The following is a 20889-nucleotide window of genomic DNA, read 5'->3' as shown; positions in this document are numbered from 1 at the left end:
GCAGGAAGGCTGTTTTATTTCTCCCTGACTCTCTCTAACTTTTTATATGGAAGTGTTTGTTTTTATAGTTTTGTGTGAAGATTAATCAATATTCTGCATTTACTCTTTTCTGCTGCAGCTTTGACCCCTGTTCATTTTTGACTTAAGTAAAAAGTGGCATTTGGGTAGAAAATGAAAAGTGAAGGTTAGATAAAGAATTGGAGGGGGGGAGGCAGGGTGGTTGGGAGTGAGATGTATCCTTTCTTACCTCTACACCATGTACCCTATGAAGCTAGACAGAACTGGTGACAGCAGAGAGCGAGATAGGAAGTGCCTGCACTGGAGTGGGTAGTATGTGTGTCAGAGGATAGGTAGACATGAGTGAGTGTGGGCACGAGACAGAATGTGAGGAAACAGGTGGAGTGGAAGAATGTGAGAATGGAAGCGGAAGTGGTGTATACAAGGGGATTGTGATATTTAAAGTGGTTCACGGTGAATTGTATGAGGCTGAAGAGAGAAATTGATTTAGATACGTTAGAGTTTTATGTGAGTTTTGTAGATGCTGGGCTTCGTGGGATGAAAGTGAATTTGTCTTGGAGAGGAAAGCAGCTCAAAAGTTGTGTGTAAAGTAATTTAACAGAATAAAACTTTGGGGCAGATGGAAGAAAGACTTGTGTCTCCTGTGTGCAACGATGCAGGAGAGTTAATTCTGCAATTTATTGATGACTTGTAAATTGCCCACTACATTGAGAGACACTTGTCCTCCTGGACCCAGCTCTGGTACAGTATGTGCTTGATGTGTATGTTGTTGTAAAGAATAGGATTGTGGGGAGAAATGTGTTAAGGAGCTGTGTTAACCTTTTTTCTTAGTGAATATGTGTGCTTTGTGTGCACTGGGTGGAGCTAGTACTGGCTATTTGAAATCCAGGCTAATTGGCACCAATATTGTGCAGTGGGTAGCTGATGTGATTAGGACAGTAACTTTAGAAAAGCCTGTTTGCGAAATGTGCAAACACACTAGGACCAGAAGATAAAAACAGTCATGGAATACATCCAATTTGCCTGAAGTGACTTCCTGCCTCTTTTCATTGCTTTGGGCAATATATAAACTTTGGGCAGGATGAGATGTGATGCCACACTTGCTCAGGGCAGTCACAACCTGGCTATGCCTTGTCAATGTAAGAGCATTTGTGTGTTCCTGATGTTTGATTCTGGCTGAGCTGTACTTTTGCTAGTGACTGTCCTATTGATTGAATGCAGATTTTTTAAAAAGTGGGTGGGGAAGCAGAGTTGTTTTCAAAGGACAGTGTGTGGTGCAGAGGTGATAATGTTTTAGCTTCTGAAGAACAATGAAATTCAAAGCTCACAACTCTGGAGGAGAGGAGCATTTGTAGGAGAGAACACATGTATATTCACTTTGTGAGCTACATTTCTCAATTTTGTGATAATTGTGTTATGACTTTTCCTCACCCCATGTTAAAACTTATGCCCATCTCTTGAAGTTGTTGATCCCTCATTGGGGTTTCTGGCATCAGTTGCCACCACCACCTAAGTCACGTGCAGGTCTTTGACAGTGAGTGTTGTCACGTGGGTAGACCCTGGTAGGGAAGGGCACATCACAGCTCCACCTGATCCTGTCTTCACTGGCCAGACAGCTGCACATGTGCACTTTTAAGAGGGGATCATGATCAACAACAGGATTGTAAGTAATTTTCCACTTCCCCAACACAGTGGCACTAAGGCCATTTGTAATGTTTCAACTGCCTTCCCTGTTGGAACAAATACCTCAGCACAGACTTGGGAGTGAGATCAGGAGAGGGAGAGTTCTACACTGCAGATAGTGTCAAGGATACAGCTCTTACATAAACCAGTGACAAATTTTAATTGTTGGTAATCAGGCAAAGATAAGAACTGAGGGGACAGGGGAAGTTAAAGGTCAGTTATCACTGGTTACAATTGAATAATGATGAGGGGTGAAATAAATTAGAGATGGCTGTTCCTTGGGTCTGCCATTTCCAGAGCATTGAAATGTCAGACATTCAATTTAGTGAATTCTTTTTCCACCTCAACTGGAAGTTGGGTACAACAACTTCATCTACCTTAACTTAATGTAGGGGGTGTGAATAATGATATATATGTATGTATCATATACATTGTCCACTTCTGATGTAAAAGCCCTATGTAGGTACAATAGGGATTGTAGTGGGTGTCTCGCTTGTATGTTTTTTCAGTGTCAGTTTATGGAACCTTGTTCATGAATGTATTGTATCTGTTGTGTAGCATTAAACTATGGATTGTGTGGTAGGATTGCTGCTTTGCAATATTCCCCTATGGAGAACACAGGGGAGTAGACTAGGTGGCTGATTTCCCTCAAAAAATTCTCAATATTGGGAGTCCGTATGATCAGTTAAAATCACTTTTGAGGGAGAGTTGCAAATCAGCATGTTCCAACAACAGTTTAGTAAGAAATTGCCTCAGGGCAAGTGCTTAACATTGCCTGTAATTAGTTCTGTGTTAATCAGTGCTGTTTTATAGTGAATGAAGGTGTTTGTACATGCTGCTGGGGGAGAACGCAAGAGAGATGATCAAAAGAATTACTTGATTTTTGAAAATGTAGCCTGGATCACAACAGTGTGACATGGCATTCGATAGAAGTAGTGAACTGGTGTGTTGGGAAAGGGAAGGAAGGCATATCAAATAACAATCTGTTGCTATAATCTCTTATTACATAGAAATTTCAACATGGAAGCAGACTGTATTGGTGTTCATCTTCACACACACTGATTCTAATTTTGCCCACCCTGTACTTGTATCCAGTTATTCCCCCCCCCTCCCTTAAACCACCTGTTTTAATTTTTAAATGTTGGTTATGTTCACTCTGATTCAGTCGCTAATTCTGGCTGTGTACTTCACAGTTTCACAATGTTTCTCCTTTGTTCTAAACCTCTGGAGAAGCCAGGGTGATTGCTCTTGGAGCAGAGAAGGTTGAGGGGAGATTTAATAGAGGTGTTCAGAATTATGAGGGAGATTTGATAAGTGCATGGTGCCAAAATTTTTCCACTGATAGGATTGTTGGATGTGTTTTTAAAAAATCTTAAGGCTGTGCCACAATTGAGATGCAAATTTTCAACATCAGTACTTCATTTTTCAATCTTTTATTTCCAAGTTATTGTCTTTCAGACAAGACATTCAACCTGCTTTGGTGGTCATAAAAATGGCACTGTTTGAAGAAGATCAGGGAGTACTCTGAATCCTGACAATGTCGCTAAAAATAAATTAATTGGTTAGCACCTCATTTGCCGTTTGTGGGATATTGCACTGTACAATTGGCTGCTCTGTGCTTACGTAATAATGATTGTACTTCCAAGGTAATTAATTGGCTGTGAAATGCCTTGGGACATCTGAGGATGTGAGAAGGAGCTGCGCAAATTCAGAAAGAAAGACTTGCATTTATATAGCACCTTTCATGGCCACTGGATCTCTCAGAGTTGCTTTATAGCCAATGAAGTAGTTTTCTGAAGTGTGATCACTTTTGTAGTGGAGGAAATGCAGCAGCTAATTTGCAGACAGTAATGTGACATTGGCCAGATAATCTGTTTTGTGATGTTTATTGAGGGATAAGTATTGGCCAGAGCACTGGGTATAACTCCCCTGCTCTTCTGAGATAGTGCTATGGGATCTTTTTACATTCACCTGATGAGGCAGGTGGATCCTCCATTTAACATCTTATCTGAATGGTAGCACTGCTGCCAGTGCAGCACTCCCTCAGTACTGCATTGAAGTGTTGACCATTATTTTTGCACTCAAGTCCTGGGGTGGAACTTGAACCCAGAAGCTTGTTACTCAGGTGAGAGTGCTACCAACTGATATTGTTTGGCAAGTTTAAGTTTGTTCTTTTTCTTAGCTTTGGGAAAATGTACGACATCAGATATGACACTGAGCCAATAAATGAGAAAGGTTCCAAGTTTTATCCCTGCTCTGTTAGCTAATTTCAACTGGCCTGCAGGTGTTATTGGCTGAAGTGCCGTTGGGATAGGAATGGTGGATGAACAAAATTTTCTGACTGCTGGAAACAGCTTGTTGATGGGCTCAGGTCAAGGATAGGATTGGCCTCTGATGCAATGAACACTGCAGTTGAATAGTCTGCTGAGAATGTATTTTTTGTCCAAAAATTTTGAATTATCCAATGGTTTGAATAGAATAAAACAACAGTTTATTTGCTGAATTTGAATTCAACCGTTATGAATTGAGAAGGATATATACTGTATTACTCAGACTCTCAGGAAGAAAGACTATTTGAACAAGATGTTGGAGAGCTACTGGCACCTGTGGTTTACACCTTCAGGAGAGAAGAGAGAGAAAAACCTGTTGACCTGAATACAGAGACTTCAGTGTGTTCTCAGGTCATAGCTGATGTAATATTTACTAGTTTAAAAACTTTTAAAGATCTGTGGTGTGCAGATATGTTTGTTCTTCTGAGCATGCATGGCACATCCTCTTCTGATTTAGTTGGTAGTGACACAGCCACTCCCGGTGATTCTACCTGGCTTGCCTGACCTTTTTTTTAAAAAGGCAGACGCTGACATTCCTGTATTTCCATACTGAAGAAGTGTTGGGTCTTCCCTTGATGGCAGTTCAGTGTGGTCTTAAGAAGCCTGATTTCAATGTCTGGTTAATGCTGTGTGGATTTGATTCCATCAGGCGAGCTGAGGAGATTTGCAAACTTGGCAAAGTGAGTTTCTTCAGAAGTGGTTTTTGTCTCGAGTTTCACTGTTAGTGCAGCACCACGCTACTGAGTCTGCAGAAATGTTGTATGGTTTACAGAAGAGCCTCTTGGGCTCAGTGCTGAAGGGGTGGGGTGTGTGTGTACATTGGTAAATTGTCAGGATCTTTGAGCTTTCTTCCCTGTTGCCTCAGTGGCCACCTCTGGTAACAAAGGATAATGCTGAGGCCTAGTTGAAGGTAAAAGTCCTTTATTGGCATGTGTTGATTTGAAATTCTTGGGTTTGCTCAGCCTTGTTGCAACTTTACAATGACCACAGTAATTGCTAGCTCTAGTAGAAGCCTTGGAGACCTTCCCCTCATGCCACCTGGGGTTTATTCACAGCATGCTTATGTCATGTAACAAACTCACTGCAGATTATATCATGGGTTGAGTGGAATAAGCAGCTGATAGGTGTGTTGAGTAACCTTCAAGAGAGCTGAGATTTTCATCCTGATTGACCTGCTGCCAGCTAGTAAAGAAAGAACTTGCATTTCTAAAGCATCTTTCTCAATCTCAAGATGTCCCAAAATGCTTTACTGCCCATGAAGTATAGTCACTAGTATGATGTAGGAAACATAGCAGCTCACTTTAATCAGTTAGAAAGTTGTGGGTTTAATGGCACCAGCCGAACCACAGTTGGCTCGTGAAGCGGCTAGTGCCAATCCTGAAGCAGCCTGGAGTAAGCTGGAGTGAATGGAAATTGCATGGCTGGGATATTCTATGCAATTCAAAAAATCAAATGTTCTATTTGTTTTAACAAATCTTTTTTTTCACAAATATATCTTTTGTGATAGGGGAGAAAGTGAAAAGTATAGATAAATTTACGGAGTCGTGGCTTGCTAGCTGAACAGTATAGGGACTTGGCTGGAACCCCTGTGCCACCAAGGTTTGGCAGAGCTGGGCCAAAGTGTGTGATGAGTTCTTTATCTCAGTGGCTGGCCTCTGTAAAACTTACAGTAGACCTGGGTAAGTATGTTGAAATATGTGATGTTGGATGGGATTAATTTAGCATAAAAGCACAACATTACCTTGGTTTCGAGGCAAAGGATAAACCATGGCAAGAGCCCAGCAATTTGAATGGGAGGTGGTGGCGCAGTGACTGTCACTGGACTAGTAATACCGAGGCCCAGGCTATGCTCTGGGGTTATGGGTTCAAATCCCACCTTGGCAGTTGGTGGAATTTAAACTCTCTTCCTCAATAGATGGTGGAAGCAGTCTTTTGAATATTTTTAAGGCAGAAGTAAGTAGATTCTTGATAAGCAAGTGGGTGAAAGATTATTGGGGGTAGGAGGGAATGTATAGTTGAGGTCAAAATCAGACCAACCATGATCTCATTGAATGGCAGAGCAGGCTTGAGGGGCTGAGTGGCCTCCTATTCCTAAATTGTATGTTCGTATGAAGCACATTAGACAAATGGTTCCAATTTGCAGCTGGGCATAAAGATGATTTTCATTAGCTCATGTAGAAATTTTCTCCTCTTTCTCCTTCCACCTGCCCCCCCGCGCGCCCCCCCCCCACCCCCGTTTTCAGCAAGGTGTTATCACCATTGCTAGTTGTCATGAGGGTAGATAGTTAACCTGTTCCTAGGCCTGCATCAATTGCTTTGAAATTGGTCACTGGGAGTTACCCAAGATAGGTTCAAGTTGACTCTTGCTCTGCCTCAACAGCCCTGCTGTGATCAGTATCACAGTGGAAGTGCCATAGACACGAGCCAGGTACCTGTTCCCGAGAGAAATTGCTGCAGTGCCACCCTCTGTGCCATGAACATTTCAACATGAAGCGCAGGAGGTGACCATTGATGTCAAGTGCCAGATCAAAATTTTAAACATTTATTCAGCTCTTCAGCTGAAATTTTAACTGATGTTCTGTCAGCCGTCTAGGGCTATTGTGAAAGATCCCACAACACTACTTTGTAGAAGAGCAGGGTAGAACTCCCCAGAGTCCTGGTTGATATTTATCCATGAACCAACACCAGTAGCATAGATGATAACAGAAAATGCTGAAAATACTCAGCAGGTGAAGCAGCATATTTGAAGAGAGTAGCAGCGTTAACCATTCAGGGCAATGACACATTGTCAGAAAACTTGATTTTGTGCAGAATAGATTATCTGATCATTAGCACATTGCAGTTTGTGGAATCTTGATGTACGCAGATTGGCTGCCACATTTCTATATTGCACCAGTGACTATTCCTATGATACATAATTAGATGAAGTGCTTTGGGACATATTGATGTCATGACAGGCGCTATATAAATGCAAATCTCTTGTTCGCTTTCACATTTGCTTGCTGTCCCTTTGGTTATTATGTCAGAGATTCAGAGGTGCAGATGTTCTTTGTTCTCTTTCTGGAGTCCTGTCATGGTGAGTCCACTTGTGGGCTATGTTATGAAGGCATCACACAGGAAAACCTAGCTTTTGTATTCTGTTCTGGGCACCTCCAGACTATATCTGTTACAGGCACAAATTAATTTGGGAATACTGAAACACTCAATTTTTTTGGAGCTCTGCACTTTTAGCTTTTTAAAATCATAATATGGGGAGATTATTGATAGCAAAGATACTGCCTGTGGTTTATCAATCAGATGCTGACATCTGGTGGAAAATTAATAGAAAATTGATTCTGTGCAGACTAAGACACATTTGATTTTTAATTGTAAAAGTTGTCTGGATTCTGAATGGCTGGGTGTTTCCTAGTTCTGTGTGGTCCACATATCCTGATATAAGGTGGTCTGTTCCTGGAGGATGTGGGCTAGGTAAGCTAAAGCCACATTAGATCAGACTCCCAGAGGATGAGATCATGTGATGTGGGGTGAGCTCATGCAAATGCAGATCAGCTCCGTGAATGGAGGGTTTGTCTTTGGCTGAAAAGGTCCTTACCTATGTGTCGCAGCATGTGAGACACGACTCTTTGGGAACTGTGACTCGTGTAAGAGAGACCATTCTACATAGATAACCTTACCCCTATGCCAGTGTGTGAGAGGCCACTGTATACAGAGCCTGGCGCATGTGTCCTAGTTGATGAGATTACCCGTGGGTTTGCATTGTAGGAATAATATGATGCACTTTACTGAAATTGTATTGCGCAATGCTGGGTGTATTAAATTTTTGTTCGGTGTTTACGTGAATGATGAGGACAATCAGCACCTGCATCTTACATTCAAAGCAAATGAATACACAAATATAATAAAACATCCCAAGCTGCTTCACCGGTGCATATACAAAGCAACATTTGACACTGAGACACCAAAGAGATATTAGGGTGGGTTTGGTTGAAGAGGTAGGTCTTAAGGAGCATCTCAGAGAGGTTTAAGGAGGGACTGAAGTTGTGCAGATTGACCAATATTACCCTCAGCTTTTTTATTTTTTCACAGAATGTGGGCATCATTGGCTAGGTGAGCATTAGTTGCCCATCCCTAATTGCCCTTGAGCTGGGTGTCTTGCTAGGCCATTTCAGATGGTAGTTAAGAGTTAGCCATATTGTTGTGGGTCTGGAGTCACGTAGACCAGACCAGACAAGGATGGTAGATTTCCTTCCCTATAGGAGATTAGTGAACCAGATGGATTTTACAAAAAACTGATAATAGTTGTCATGGTCATAATTACTGAGACTAGCTTTATATTCCAGATATTAATTGAATTTTAAGTTCCACCAGCTGCTGTGGTGGGATTTGAACTTATATCCCCAGAGCTTTAGCCTGGACCTCTGGATTACCAGTTCAGTGACATTTCCAGTAAACCACCATCTCCTCACAGCTGAAATACTGGAGGCTGCTTATCTGTAACTGATGGGAATTTAATGTAATGAGTTGACAGTATTGCAAAGGAGGGTATCGTTCAACATCAAAGCATAGTTTCTAAAGCATATCTATGTCAATATAGTCAATATAGTAAAGGTGCTAAACAATGAAAGGTCACGAGGGCCAGGGGGAAATAGCAAGCTTTTTTCTGTTCTGGCTACTGTGCACTGTTTGGCTCAGTGACCTCTTGAGTAGTTACCTGAGCTGCACGCTGAAGGCTCAGCAGCTTCTCTGGAATGGATTTTAAATGCAGCATTACAAAATATGAACTGGAACCTTGACACTGTGCTTGGAGTGGTTTGTGGGCTGCTGAGAGATGTGATCAATATTTGTTGGGCTGACTGAGTAACTTGGTGTCAACAAGTGGCTCTGGTCAGCTGGTGATTGGTGATATTTATTACTGCCACAATATTGCCCAGAATATCCAGTTTGTTCTGGGTTGGAAAGCATTTCCTGCATTGACAAATGAATTTGGGAGACTGAGCAGCACAAAGCTTTCAGCTAAACCTGTAAGGCAGCTTGATGATGTGTTATAAAATGCCACAATGGTCTGTGCACTTTTTTTAGCATGGGAGATGACATCATATAAAAATCTTAATAGTTTGTCCCAACAAGAAAGAATCTTCTAAAGAAAGAAGTTGGATTTCTGAAGTGCTTTTAACGAATTTAGGACAACTCAGAGTGATTTACAATTAGTGAAATGTGTTTTGAAACATAGTCACTGTTGTCATTTAGGAAATCCTGCAGCCAGTTTATCCACTGACAGCAATGTGGTAATGACTAGATCATTTGTTTTTTATTGGTTAGGACATTGGGAAGAGCTCCTTTGCTGCTCTTTGAAATAGTGACATGTGGTGATCCATGTCCACTTGAGGACTGACCAGGCCTCAGTTTAATGTGTCATCCAGAAGATGGCACCTCTGAGAGTGCAGAAGTCCCTCAGCACTGTGCTGGAGTATCAACCTGGATTGAGTTTAAGAACTAGAGTGGGACTCAAACCCATTACCTTCTGGTGCAATCCAAGTCCTATGGCTGACCAATGATGAGAAACCCAATAGAATAAATTTAGGACTTTTTGGCCAGAGGGGTCAATGCAGTGGTCAAAACTTAATCTCCCCCATGAACAACGAACAGCTGCCTGGAAGTGAAGGGTGTATGTCACTATGTTTTAGCTCCAGAGTTGCAATGTTGTTATGGGAGCTAAGCAGAAAGTAAGCTGGACATCCAATTATTGTTCCTGGTCTGGAGGCTAACATTTTCAGCTTGCTGGCCTCTATGCTACAGTTACCAAGATTACTCAGGGGCTATTTGAGCAGGGACAAGTCAGGTTAAGCAGCTCATTGTTTTAACTATTCTGCATGCTCCCAGGCTCCCTGTGAGAAATACCAAGGGATACCAATAGTTAACTAGTAAGAAACTACATTTTAAGCCCAGCAGAGACAGGAGATATAAAGAAGAGCTTTAGTCTGTTAAATAATTAGGCAGACAAACGACCAAACAGATTTAACAGTGAGAAATGTAAAGTGTCAGCCTTAACAGAGACAAAAGGTCTGGGCAGCTGACACTCCAGTACAGCACTGAAGGAGTGTCAGATGCTATCTTTCATATGAGACATTAAATTGAGGTTCCACATGGTACCTCAGTTAGATGTACTATTTAAAGAACAGGGGACTTCTCCCCAGGGCCAAGCCAGTTTTTATCCCTCAATCTACAAGCCTGGGCATCGGGAGAATAGTTGAGGTGTTTAGCTGCTAACTTGACCAGTCTCTTTTTAAGTTCGCTGCTCAAACACTTGCTGTGAAATCATGGTAACTGTAGCTTAAGAGGTCAACAAGTTGAAAATGTTAGCATCCAGATCAAAAACGAGAATTGATTATTGATGTTTGTGGAACCTTGCTGTGTGTAATTTAGCTGCCACATTTACAGTGACTACACTTCAAAAGTACTTAATTGGCTGTGAACCGCTTTGGGATGTCCAGAGTTTGTGAAAGGACCTCTTGTGTAATTGCGAGTTCATTCTTTCTTAAACTAGTGCATGCTATTGGGAAAGTGGGTGGGGGGTGCACTATGGGGAGGAGTGATGTGGGTTCTAAATGTACAATAAATAGAATAGAATTAGCACAGGGGCGTTAGAGGACCTGGGAAAATTGCAGTGATTAGTTTCAATTGTCTAGGCTGTAAAGTAATTAAGGCAGCTAATAGAGTGCTGTGCTGTATAACTTACAGAACTGTACTGTGGTTGTACACCAAGGCTTTACAATACACAGGGCTGAGTGTGTGGAATACGGTGCTGAGTTCTGGTCACCATGTGAAAATGGGGAGGAGCAACACAAGTAATCATAAATGTGTGAAAAACAATGATAAAATCTCAATCTCTACATTCCAGAATGATGGCGGTTAAAAAGTGATCTTCTATAAAATACGAAGTGCATGTAAAACTTGTTTTGGACTCCTTTTTAACTTCCAGGATCGATTTAATGTTTTTGCAATAATCTTCAGTCAACTAAGGGCAAAAGCAGGCTATTTTAAAATGCAGTTAATAGTTGTGGTTTTGGTGGAGTGAACCTTGGGCTTCTCTTGTCCATGACTTTTCTGAAGATTATTTATAGCTGCCTGCATGGTTTCATTGTGCTGTGTTGATCTTTGGCTACTGCTGGAAGTGTGGGGCAAATCATAGGGGGAGGGGATAGTTATTTAAAATTGGTGATTAAATTTAGAACCCACTTACTATCCTGCTTGTTTGAAATGGTGGTTTTTAACTCAGTTGGTTGCACTCTCTTCTGAGAGCGAGAAGGTTGAAATTAAGTCTGGCTTCAGAATTTGAGCATGAGGGTAAGTGTAGTACTGAGAGATTGCTGCGTTGTTGGGTGCTGCCCTTCGTGTGATGTTAAACAGAAGCCTAAACATCTGGTTATTCACTTGAAGTTAAAAGATCTTGTATTAAATAAAGATATGCACTTTTCACAGCTTCAGGATGTTCCAAAGCTGTTTACAGCCAAAGTTAGTTTTGAAGTGTAGCCACTGCTGAAATGTAGGAAACACGGCAGCAAATTTGTGCTCAGCAAGCTCCCACATGCGGGAGTGTGATGATGACCAGGCAATCTGTTTTAAAGTGTTGGTTAAGGGATGAATATTGACTAGAATGCTTGGGAGAACTCACTTGGTCACCTTTATATGGTGCCATGGGATCTTTTGCCCACAGGCAAATGAGACCTTGATCTAAATGAAATATCTCATCCAAAATACAGCACTCCCTCAGTCCTGCACTGGGGAAGCAGCCTAGATCTTGTGCTCAAGTCTCCAGAGTAGAACTTGAATCCACAACCTTCTGATTCAGACCATCAAATTAGACCAGAGACTTTAACAAACTCTCTCTTTCCTTCCCAGCCCCCACCTAAGAGACTAGTAGATGAGCATCGATGATTCAGTGAAAAGTGATAATATGTTGAGTTTCTGGTTGAAATATGATGTAGCTTTTAGCTTGATGCATACATACTGTACAGAACGCAGTGATCCAGTGTTGGGATAAGGGCACTTGCGTAGGATATTTCAACACAAAAGTGCCGTAGCTTAATTCTGCACTGGGATTTTTCACAATCATTTCTCCTGCATGTTCCCAATACCCTTTCAATAATGTGTTCTTTCTGATTCCCTTTTTCAAAAGAAAACTCTGCTTTAACAACAATTTGGAGCAGAGAATTCCACATTATAACCACTGTCTGCATAAGAGATTTTATTCCTGACAGCACGGAGTAGGACCAGGAGTTGGCCACTTGGCCTTTTGAGCCTGCTCTGCCATTCAATAACATAATGGCTGATCTGACTGTGACCTCCTGCCTACCCCCAAAACCTTTCACCCCCTTGTTTATCAAAAATCTATCCGCCTCTGCGTTGAAAACATTCAAAAACTCTGCTTTCACTGCCTTTTAAGGAGGGGAGTTCCAAAGTGCCTCTACCCTCTGAGGCAAAAAAAATCTTCTCATCTTTGTCTTAAGTGGGCAACCCCTTATTTTTTAAACAGTGACCCCTAGTTCTAGATTCTGCCACAAGAGGAATCACCCTCTCCTGTCCACCCTGTCAAGACCCCTCAGGATCTTCCATGTTTCAATAAAGTTGCCTCTTACACTTCTAAACTCCAGTAGGTACAAGCCTAGTCTGTCCAACCTTTCCCCATAAGACAATCCGCCCATTCCTGGTATTGGTCATCTAAACCTCTGAACTGCTAATCCATTTACATTCTTCCTTAAATAAGGAGACCAATACTGTACACAGTATTCCAGATGTGGTCTCCCCAATGCCCTGTATAATTGAAGTATAAACTTCCCTACTTTGTATTCAATTCCCCTTGCAATAAACAATAACATTCTATTAACTTTCCTAATTACTTGCTGGATTTACATACTAGCCTTTTGCGATTCATACACTAAGATACCCAGATTCCTCTGCATCTCAGAGCTGTGCAATTTCCCACCACTTAGTTAATATGCTTTTTTATTCTTCCTGCCAAAATGGACAATTTCACATTTTCCCACATTATATTCCATTTGCCAGACCTTTGTCCACTCGCTTAGGCTATCTATGTCCCCATGTAGCCTCTTTATGTCCTCTTCGTAACTTAGTTTCCAACCTCCCAATACTGCCCCTACACACACCACTCCCCCCCCACCCCGCCCCCCACCATTCTTTTTGCGATTGTTTTCAATTTTTGCCCCGTTGTTACCACCGTACCGGTCAGTGGAAACAATCTCTTCACTTCGTTTGGAAGTCACACTTTCAAGTTCTCCTCCAGGGGCTTGGGCATATAATTTAGACTGGCAGCATTGCTTTGTACTACTGAGGGAGCTCTGCACTTAGAGATGCTGTCTTTCAGCTGAGATGCTAAACTGAAGTTCCGTCTGCCCGCTTGGTGAGATGCAGAAGAGCCCATGGTGCTGTTTGAAAAGAGCAAGGGAGTTCTCCTTCCCTGGCCAGCATTTATTTTCGATCAACTTCACAAAATCATTAGCTGGTCATTACCTCATTGCTGCTTGGGGAGCTTGCTGCCACGTTTCCTACAATACAACAGTTGCTCTCCGAAATTATTTAATTCTTTACGAATGTCCCAGTGTATGAAACTAGTTAAGTTCATAGTGTTGGATTGCTCCTATGTGTGGAAAGAATAGGACTGATGTGACGAATGACCTTTCATTGTGCCCTCGTTATGTTGGGTTTTGTGCTAAAAGAGTGTGTCAGTATTTGACCTAAAGGGCTGTGATTGTTACACAGAAGTGCCATGTGTTTGCAGTGAGTGGATGCTCTCCAGCATCTGCAATCTCCTGAAGTTTAGAGCATGGAACACAGCCAAGAATGTCTTAAACTGGGTATAGAACAGAGGTCCTACATTGAGAAAATTTGTTCTAAACGGGTTAATTAAAATGGGGAGCAGGGAGGTAAAGAAATCTCTCCATGGCCTGGCCCCTCCCTATCTCTCTACCCTCCTCCTCTATCCCTACAACTGTCAGATCTATGTTCCTATAATTCTGCAATCTTGCGCATTTGGATTTTCATTACTCCATCATCTGTCTTCAGCTGCTGAGACTCGAAACCCTAGAATTCCCTTCCAAAATTATTCTGCCTCTCCACCCCTCTCTACTTTAAGATACTCCTTAAAACTTGCCTTCTTGACCAAGCTTTTGATCCCCTATCTTGATGCATCCTATTTTGGTTTGGTGTCAGCTTCTGTCTGATTTTACACTCCTGTGAAGTGCCTTTGGATCTTTTACTCAGTTAAAGATGCAATATAAATGCTTATTACTGTACTGTGGGCACAGGCAGAATTCTTAACTAAACAGCTAATCCTTTTTGGCCTTGCACTTGTGTTTAAAATCTTGTGATTCCTAGTTGTTTTTAAGCAAGTTTGACTAAGTTGATGTCCTGACAGCATACTGTCTGCACCAGCAAGCTGCTGAAATACCAACCTAGATGGAAGATTGTTTTTCTTCTCTTGTATGGTGCAGGACACTGGGTGACTGACAGACTTTTGGAGCAGTCCAGTGAGTGCCTGAGCTGCGAGAGTATTTGGTCACTATATTTTTCATGCTGACAGTTATCACGTTTGCATCTCACCTTAGTTCAGTTAGGAGCATGGTGTAAAAATAAGTCTTTTCATGGAATTTGGAGAACAAAAAAAGCAGCCTGGCTTGCTATTAAACTTCACCCTTTTTAAAGAGAGTCAGCTGAACTCAGTTGGTAGTGCACTTATTTGAGTTAGAAGGTTGTGAGGTCAAGTCCCACTGCAGATACTTGGGCACATAATTGAGTCTGGCACTCATAGTGCAATACTAAGGCTGCATCTGCCCCTTCAGCTGGACAAAAAAGATCCAATGGATCCTATTCGAAGAGGAGCAGCCCTGTTGTTTTGGATGATATTTAGCCTTTAAAAAGAGATCACTAAAACAGATTATCCAATCATTATCACATTTTTACTTGAGCTTGCTATGTGTAAATTGACTGCTGTGTTTCCTACATTATTACAGTGACTATGTTAATTGATTTGTAGATTGCTTTAGGATGTCCTGAGTTTGTGAAATGCAACATCCTTAAAATCATTGGGTAGTTCAAGTTTCTGAAACTCTGGATCACAAGGGTTTCTAAAGGCTGGAAGGGAAATTTGGTGGAGAGAAAATAATTAATTTCAGGAACCCATGTAAGTGTAACTGAAGGTCTCTTGACAAGATTGTGTGTGAGAGGAAGGGGCATTTGTGTGCCAACATCTGGAGAGCCCCTTTAATGCAGTAATTAATTAAATGGAAATAAAAGCCTAGAAGCAAGTATGTTTTCCAATAAAAGTTCACACACCTCACCTTAGGCTGAAAGTTTTCCCATATTAAATAACTAATTGATCTCCCATGCTGTTGTTAAGAGAATTGGCAAGAGATGTTGTGCGTACCTGCTTGAAGTTTATGTTGTGACTTCAGCCCATGTCCAAGCCCATCCACTGATCTGGTGTGCTTTGCTTATCCTGTAGGACAGTAGTTCGTTGGGGTGTGGACATTGACCTGGTGATGCTGAGAGTGGACTAGCCTTGCTGCTGCTGCGCGTTGATTACTTGTATGCTTTTTCCAAGGGAATAATGCGTGGTTGGGGAGAGACTGCTGTGACTCCTTAGCTCTTGCTTCGCTCAGTTTTCATCAGCTGTGCTGGCCTTGCACTTTGGCTCCTTCTTCCTTTTCAGTTCTTCTTTGCTCTCCTAATCTGTGGCTTTGGTGAATTTGGTATGTTCTCCTCTTTCTGTCTCACCCCGCTGTCTTTTTTCTTTATTTGTTCATGAGATATGGACGCTGCTGGCTAGACCAGCATTTATTGCCCATTCCTAATTGCCTTCAAGAAGATGGTGGTGTGCCGCTTTCTTAAACTGCTGCAGTTCATGTGTTGTAGGTACACCCCCAGTGGTATTAGGAAGTGTGTTCCAAAATATTGATCCAGTGACAGTGAAGGAGTGACAATATAGTTCTAAGTCAGGACGGTATGTGGCTTGGAGGGGAACTTGCAGGTGGTGGTGTTCCTCTGCATGCCCTTGTTCTTCCAGGTTGTAGAGGTCGTGGATTTGGAAAATACTGTCGAAGGAGCCTTGGTGTGTTGCTGCAGTGCACCTTATAGATGGTACATACCGCTGCCAGTAGGTGTCGATGGTGAAGGGATTAAATGTTGAAGGTGGTAGGTGTCAGTCAAGCGGGCTGCTTTGTCCTGGGTGCTGTTGAGCTTTGTTGAAGCTGTACTGATCCAGGCAAATGGAGGGTATTCCATCACACTCCTGACTTGTGCCTTGTAGATGGTAGACAGTCTTTCAGGAGTCCAGGGATGAGTTACTTGCTGCAGAATTCCTAGCTTCTGACTTGTTCTTGTAGCCAAAGTATTTATATGGCTGGTCCAGATCAGTTTTCTGGTCAATGGTAACCCCAGGATGTTGATAATGGGGGATTTGGCGAGGGTAATGCCATTGAATGTCTAGAAGAGATGGTTGGATTCCCTCTTAGAGAGTCACTCCCTGGCACTTATCAGCCCAAGCTTGAATATTGGCCATGGACATGGACTGTTTTAGTATCTCTCCTTTTCTCTGTTTGTTTCTGTCTCTTTCTCTATCCTTTCATCATCCCCCCCCCCCCACTTTCTCAGTTTGTCTCTCAGACTCGAGTTTGAATACCAATGATGCAAATGCATAAATATAGTGTTGTGGTCCATGCCTGCCTTCACTAGTGCTTAAAGTGAGTACCTGCATCTCTGGAGAGCCTTCTTGTAATTGTGTAATCATACTGGATTTGCATAATTAGATTTAACTTTAGGCATCGTCAAATTCTGAATTCAGTTAATTGTTTTTCTGACTTCAGTTTGGATACGTAAAAATGAACAGATGGGATTGTCTGCTACAGTACCTCGTGGAATTGTTGTTCAGTGTCAGTTTCTGATTTATTCAGCAGGATAAGAGTTGCACTCATACTGTGGAGTTAATTGATTAGCTACTACGTAATAGTACAGCATTATCTATTTAATCAGCAAGGTAAAGGTTACTTAGTATGAAACTTTATGCTGTTGCTGTTTGCTCAACAGGTAATGCGTACTTCCTGTGTAACTGTAGAGTTTTTCTATATTCAGTACCGTAAGGTGTCAATGATATGGGTTGACAATTTATAAATACAAGATTATAAAGTATTTACAGCACATTTGGTCCATCACTCCCATACTGGTGGTTCCACTGCACACAAACCTCCTCCCACCTTTCTTCATCTAACCCCATCGCCATCTCCGACTGCTTTCACCTTCATGAACTTGCCTAGCTTCCCACTTAAATGCATCTATGCTATTTGCCTCAACTACTCCTTATGGTAGTGAGTTCCCCATTCTCATCACTCGCTGAGTAAATAAGTTTCTCTTAAATTCTCTATTGGATTTATTAGTAACTAGTTTGTAATTGCGGCCCCTGGTTCTGGTTCCCCTGGCAGTGAGGCATTCCCTCCGTGTCTACTTGTCCAAACCTTTTTTTTCTCCAGAGAAAATATCCCAGCCTGTTCAGTTCTTAATAGGCATAACCTCTGGGTTCTAGTACACTCTAATAATTTTTTTTTGTATCTTCTCCAGTGCCTGTATATACTAATTAAAATATGGAGTTGAAAATTGCTGACAGTGCTCAGAGTGTGGTCTAACTAGACTGCTATACAAGTTTAATGTGACTTCTCTCCTATTCAAATCTATCCCTCTAGAAATGAACCCTAGTGCTTTGTTTTTTCTATGGCCTCATTAACCTGTGATACTACTTGTAATGACTTGTGTATCTGCACCTCTGACCCCCCTGTTCCTCTACTCCATTTAGGGGCTTATTTTTCAACGGATCATGTAGTCTCCTTATTCTTCCAACTAAAATTTGTTGTCGACATACCCATTCTGAATTTTGAAATTGTACTTCTGAGATCTAAGTCCAAATCGTTTTTGTAAGTATTGAACAGCAATGGTCCTAGCACAGATTTGCCACTTCCCACCATTTCCCCAATCTGAGTAACCACCTTTTAAACCCCACTGCTTTCTGTGTTGTAGCCAAATTGCTATCCATTCTGTTTTCTGTTCCCTGACCACATACATTCTAAGACCTTCGTCACTAATAAATTTAAGAGGGAATTCAGGAGAAACTTCTTTACTCTGATTAGAATGTGGAACTTGTTGCTATATAAAGTTCAAGAAAATAGCATAGATGCATTTAAGGGAAAGTTAGATAAACACATGGGAGAGAAAGGAATAGAATACATATTGATGAGTGAGATGAGGCAAAGCAGGAGGAGGCTCGAGTGCAACATTAACACCAGTATGGACCAGTTGGGCTGACTGGCCTGTTTGTGATGTAAATTCTATGCAAGCTGGTTCGTTTTCAGTCGTTGTACAGGAGCCATGGATACTTGGAGTTTAGTGGGTTGGAGCAGTGTCCTTTCAGCGAGAATTATAGAATAGATCTGGGCTTTGGGGGTTTTGAATCTATGCCACCAGACCAATTGTGGACGACCCCTGACCATAGCTAAATAACTTGGACGGTGGCCACAGATGGCATCCTATAATTTTACATTAATTTGGCATGTTACCAACCCACTAGAACCCTTGCTCCTGTTAGGAGTTCCTAGCCCTGGTCAGAGGGATACAACACTGCAGTGCAGATTTTCGGACCTCTTGAGCATGGATCGGCAAATTTACACTGAAGGTGGGAATGATTATTAGGGTATGGTAGCTTTCCCCTGTACTTTTGAGGGCCTGAGGCATGTAATCCAGGGACACTCTGAAGAGCAATGCTGTATTTAATTTAGATTTAATGCATTTAAAAGGAAGCTAGATGAGTACTTGAGAGAGCAAGTAATGGAAGAATTTGTTGATGGGATTAGATGAATCAGGTAGGAGGCTTATGTGGAGCACAATCACCAGAGACCTGTTGGGCCAAAAGTTTCTGCACTGTGAAATTGTGTAATTTACATGATGCTCATTTTTAAAGCCCATAGAAACCGTAACTACAAATTGACTCTCCTGTGCAAATGGTTAGCAGAGCCTCTGCATATGTTCCTGCTTTATCTAGAATACACACCCTGAAAGAGAGGTGGAAGCAAATTTAACAACTTTCGAAACAGAATTGTATTAATCCATGAAGAGAAAATGAATTACAAGATTCTGAGGAAAGGGTGGATTAATGGAGGGTAGCAATTTGGATAGCTTTCTTAAGCTGGCATAGGCATGATAGGATAAATGGCTTCCTGTGCTCTACAATTCTAGGTTTTTACTTAGTTTGGAAGAAGCTTCTGCACCCCAGTACACAGGCGAACAGCTGCTCCAAAATGTGGTGATGGTAGATGAGATTGGACATTTCTGGGGTACCTACAAAGGAAGGAAAAATGCATTTATATAGTGCCTTCAATGACCTCAGGACATCTCAGCATATTACTTCAAAAAGTACTTCATTGCTAGTATAGTCACTGTAGTGTCAAAGGCAGGAAATTGCGCACAAGCAACCACTGCAAGTTATTTACAATTACATAGAATTGTTCAGTGCAGAAATGGACCATTTGGCCCAACTAATTCGTGCAGGACTTTATGCCCCACTTGAGTCTCCTCCTGTCTCTCTTCACTCAACTCATGTTTGTATAACCCTCTATTTCCTTCTCCCACATATGCTTATCTAGCAGCAAGTAGTTAGGATCTGGAATGCGCTGCCTGAGAGTGTAGTAGAGGCAGATTCAATCGTGACTTTCAAAGGGGAATTGAATAAGCATCCGAAGAGAGAGAATTTGCAGGGCTATCGGGAAAGAGCAGAGTAGTGGGGCTAACTAAGTTGTACTTGCAGAGATCCAGCATAAACATGTTGGGCCAAATGACTTGCAACCCTGCAAAGATTCTATGATGCTAACCTCCCTTTAAATGCACCTATACTATTCACCTCAACTACTCCCTGTGGTGTGACAGTGACCAAATAAGTTGTGTTTAGTGATGTAGAGTACAGTGTACAATATTAGTCACCTTATTTAAGGAAAAGTTTAAATGTGTTGGAAGCAGATAAGGTTTACCAGACTAATACCTGGAATGGGCAGGCTGTCTTATGAGGAAAGTTTGGACAGGCTAGGCTTGTATCTGCTGGAGTTTAGAAGAGTAAGAGACAACTTGATTGAAACATATAAGATTCTAAGGGGTCATGACAGGGTGGAAGGGGAGAGGATGTCTTCTCTTGTGGGAGAATCTAGAACTAGGGGCCACTGTTTAAAAACATTTAAGACCGAGATGAGGCAAAATGTTTTCTGAGGGTAGTGAGTCTTTGGAACACTCTTTCTGAAAAAGCGGTGGAAGCAGAGTCTTTGAGTATTTTTAAGGCAGAGCCACATAGATCCTTAGTCAGCAAGAGGGTGATAGGTTATCAGAGGCAGGCGAGATAGAGATTTGAGGCTGCTATCAGATCAGCCATGATCTTATTAAATGACGGAGCAGGCTTGAGGGGCTGAATGGCCTACTCCTCCTTGTTTGTATGTTAAGGGTAAATATTGGCCTGGACAGCAGGAAGAACACCTCTGCTCTTCACTAGGGGGACTGATAGGATCTTGATTTAAGTTTTCATCTGAAAGATTATGGATTCTGTGGTTGAAATCTTTGGAGTGGAGCATGAATATTCTGACTTGGGGGTGAGTATTAATTATTGAGAGATATTAATCTGGTAAATCTTCTCTGAACTGCTTCCAACGCATTTAAATCTTTCCTTAAATAAGGTGACCGATACTGTACACTGTACTGCACATCACTAAACACAACTTATTTGGTCGCTGTCACACCACAGGGCATGGTTGAGGTGAATAGT

At 41.8% G+C, this 20889-nt stretch overlaps 1 protein-coding gene across 8 annotated transcripts in view; it reads left to right on the top strand.

The window, feature by feature from the left end:
• The window catches only part of bahd1 (bromo adjacent homology domain containing 1), a 76524-nt gene that overhangs the window by 5370 nt on the left and 50265 nt on the right, over window positions 1–20889 (top strand). Inside the window, exon 1 of one of the 8 annotated variants that reach the window (XM_078563088.1) lies at window positions 7059–7107. The exons of 6 other annotated variants lie outside the window; for them this stretch is intronic. Coding sequence is in view for 1 of the 2 variants with exons in the window: in XM_078563081.1 (XP_078419207.1) it covers window positions 20697–20716 (20 nt within the window). In the remaining variant the exon portion in view is untranslated. Of the gene's footprint in view, window positions 1–7058; window positions 7108–20327; window positions 20717–20889 lie in introns of those variants that run through there. One more of the 8 variants, XM_078563081.1, reaches the window with a different exon arrangement.

The sequence above is a fragment of the Cetorhinus maximus genome, chromosome 18, assembly GCF_964194155.1.
Source record: "Cetorhinus maximus chromosome 18, sCetMax3.hap1.1, whole genome shotgun sequence".
In the NCBI taxonomy this organism is placed as follows: domain Eukaryota; kingdom Metazoa; phylum Chordata; class Chondrichthyes; order Lamniformes; family Cetorhinidae; genus Cetorhinus; species Cetorhinus maximus.
The sequence above is the reverse complement of the archived record's forward strand: the minus strand, read 5'-3'. Positions and strand labels throughout refer to the sequence as shown.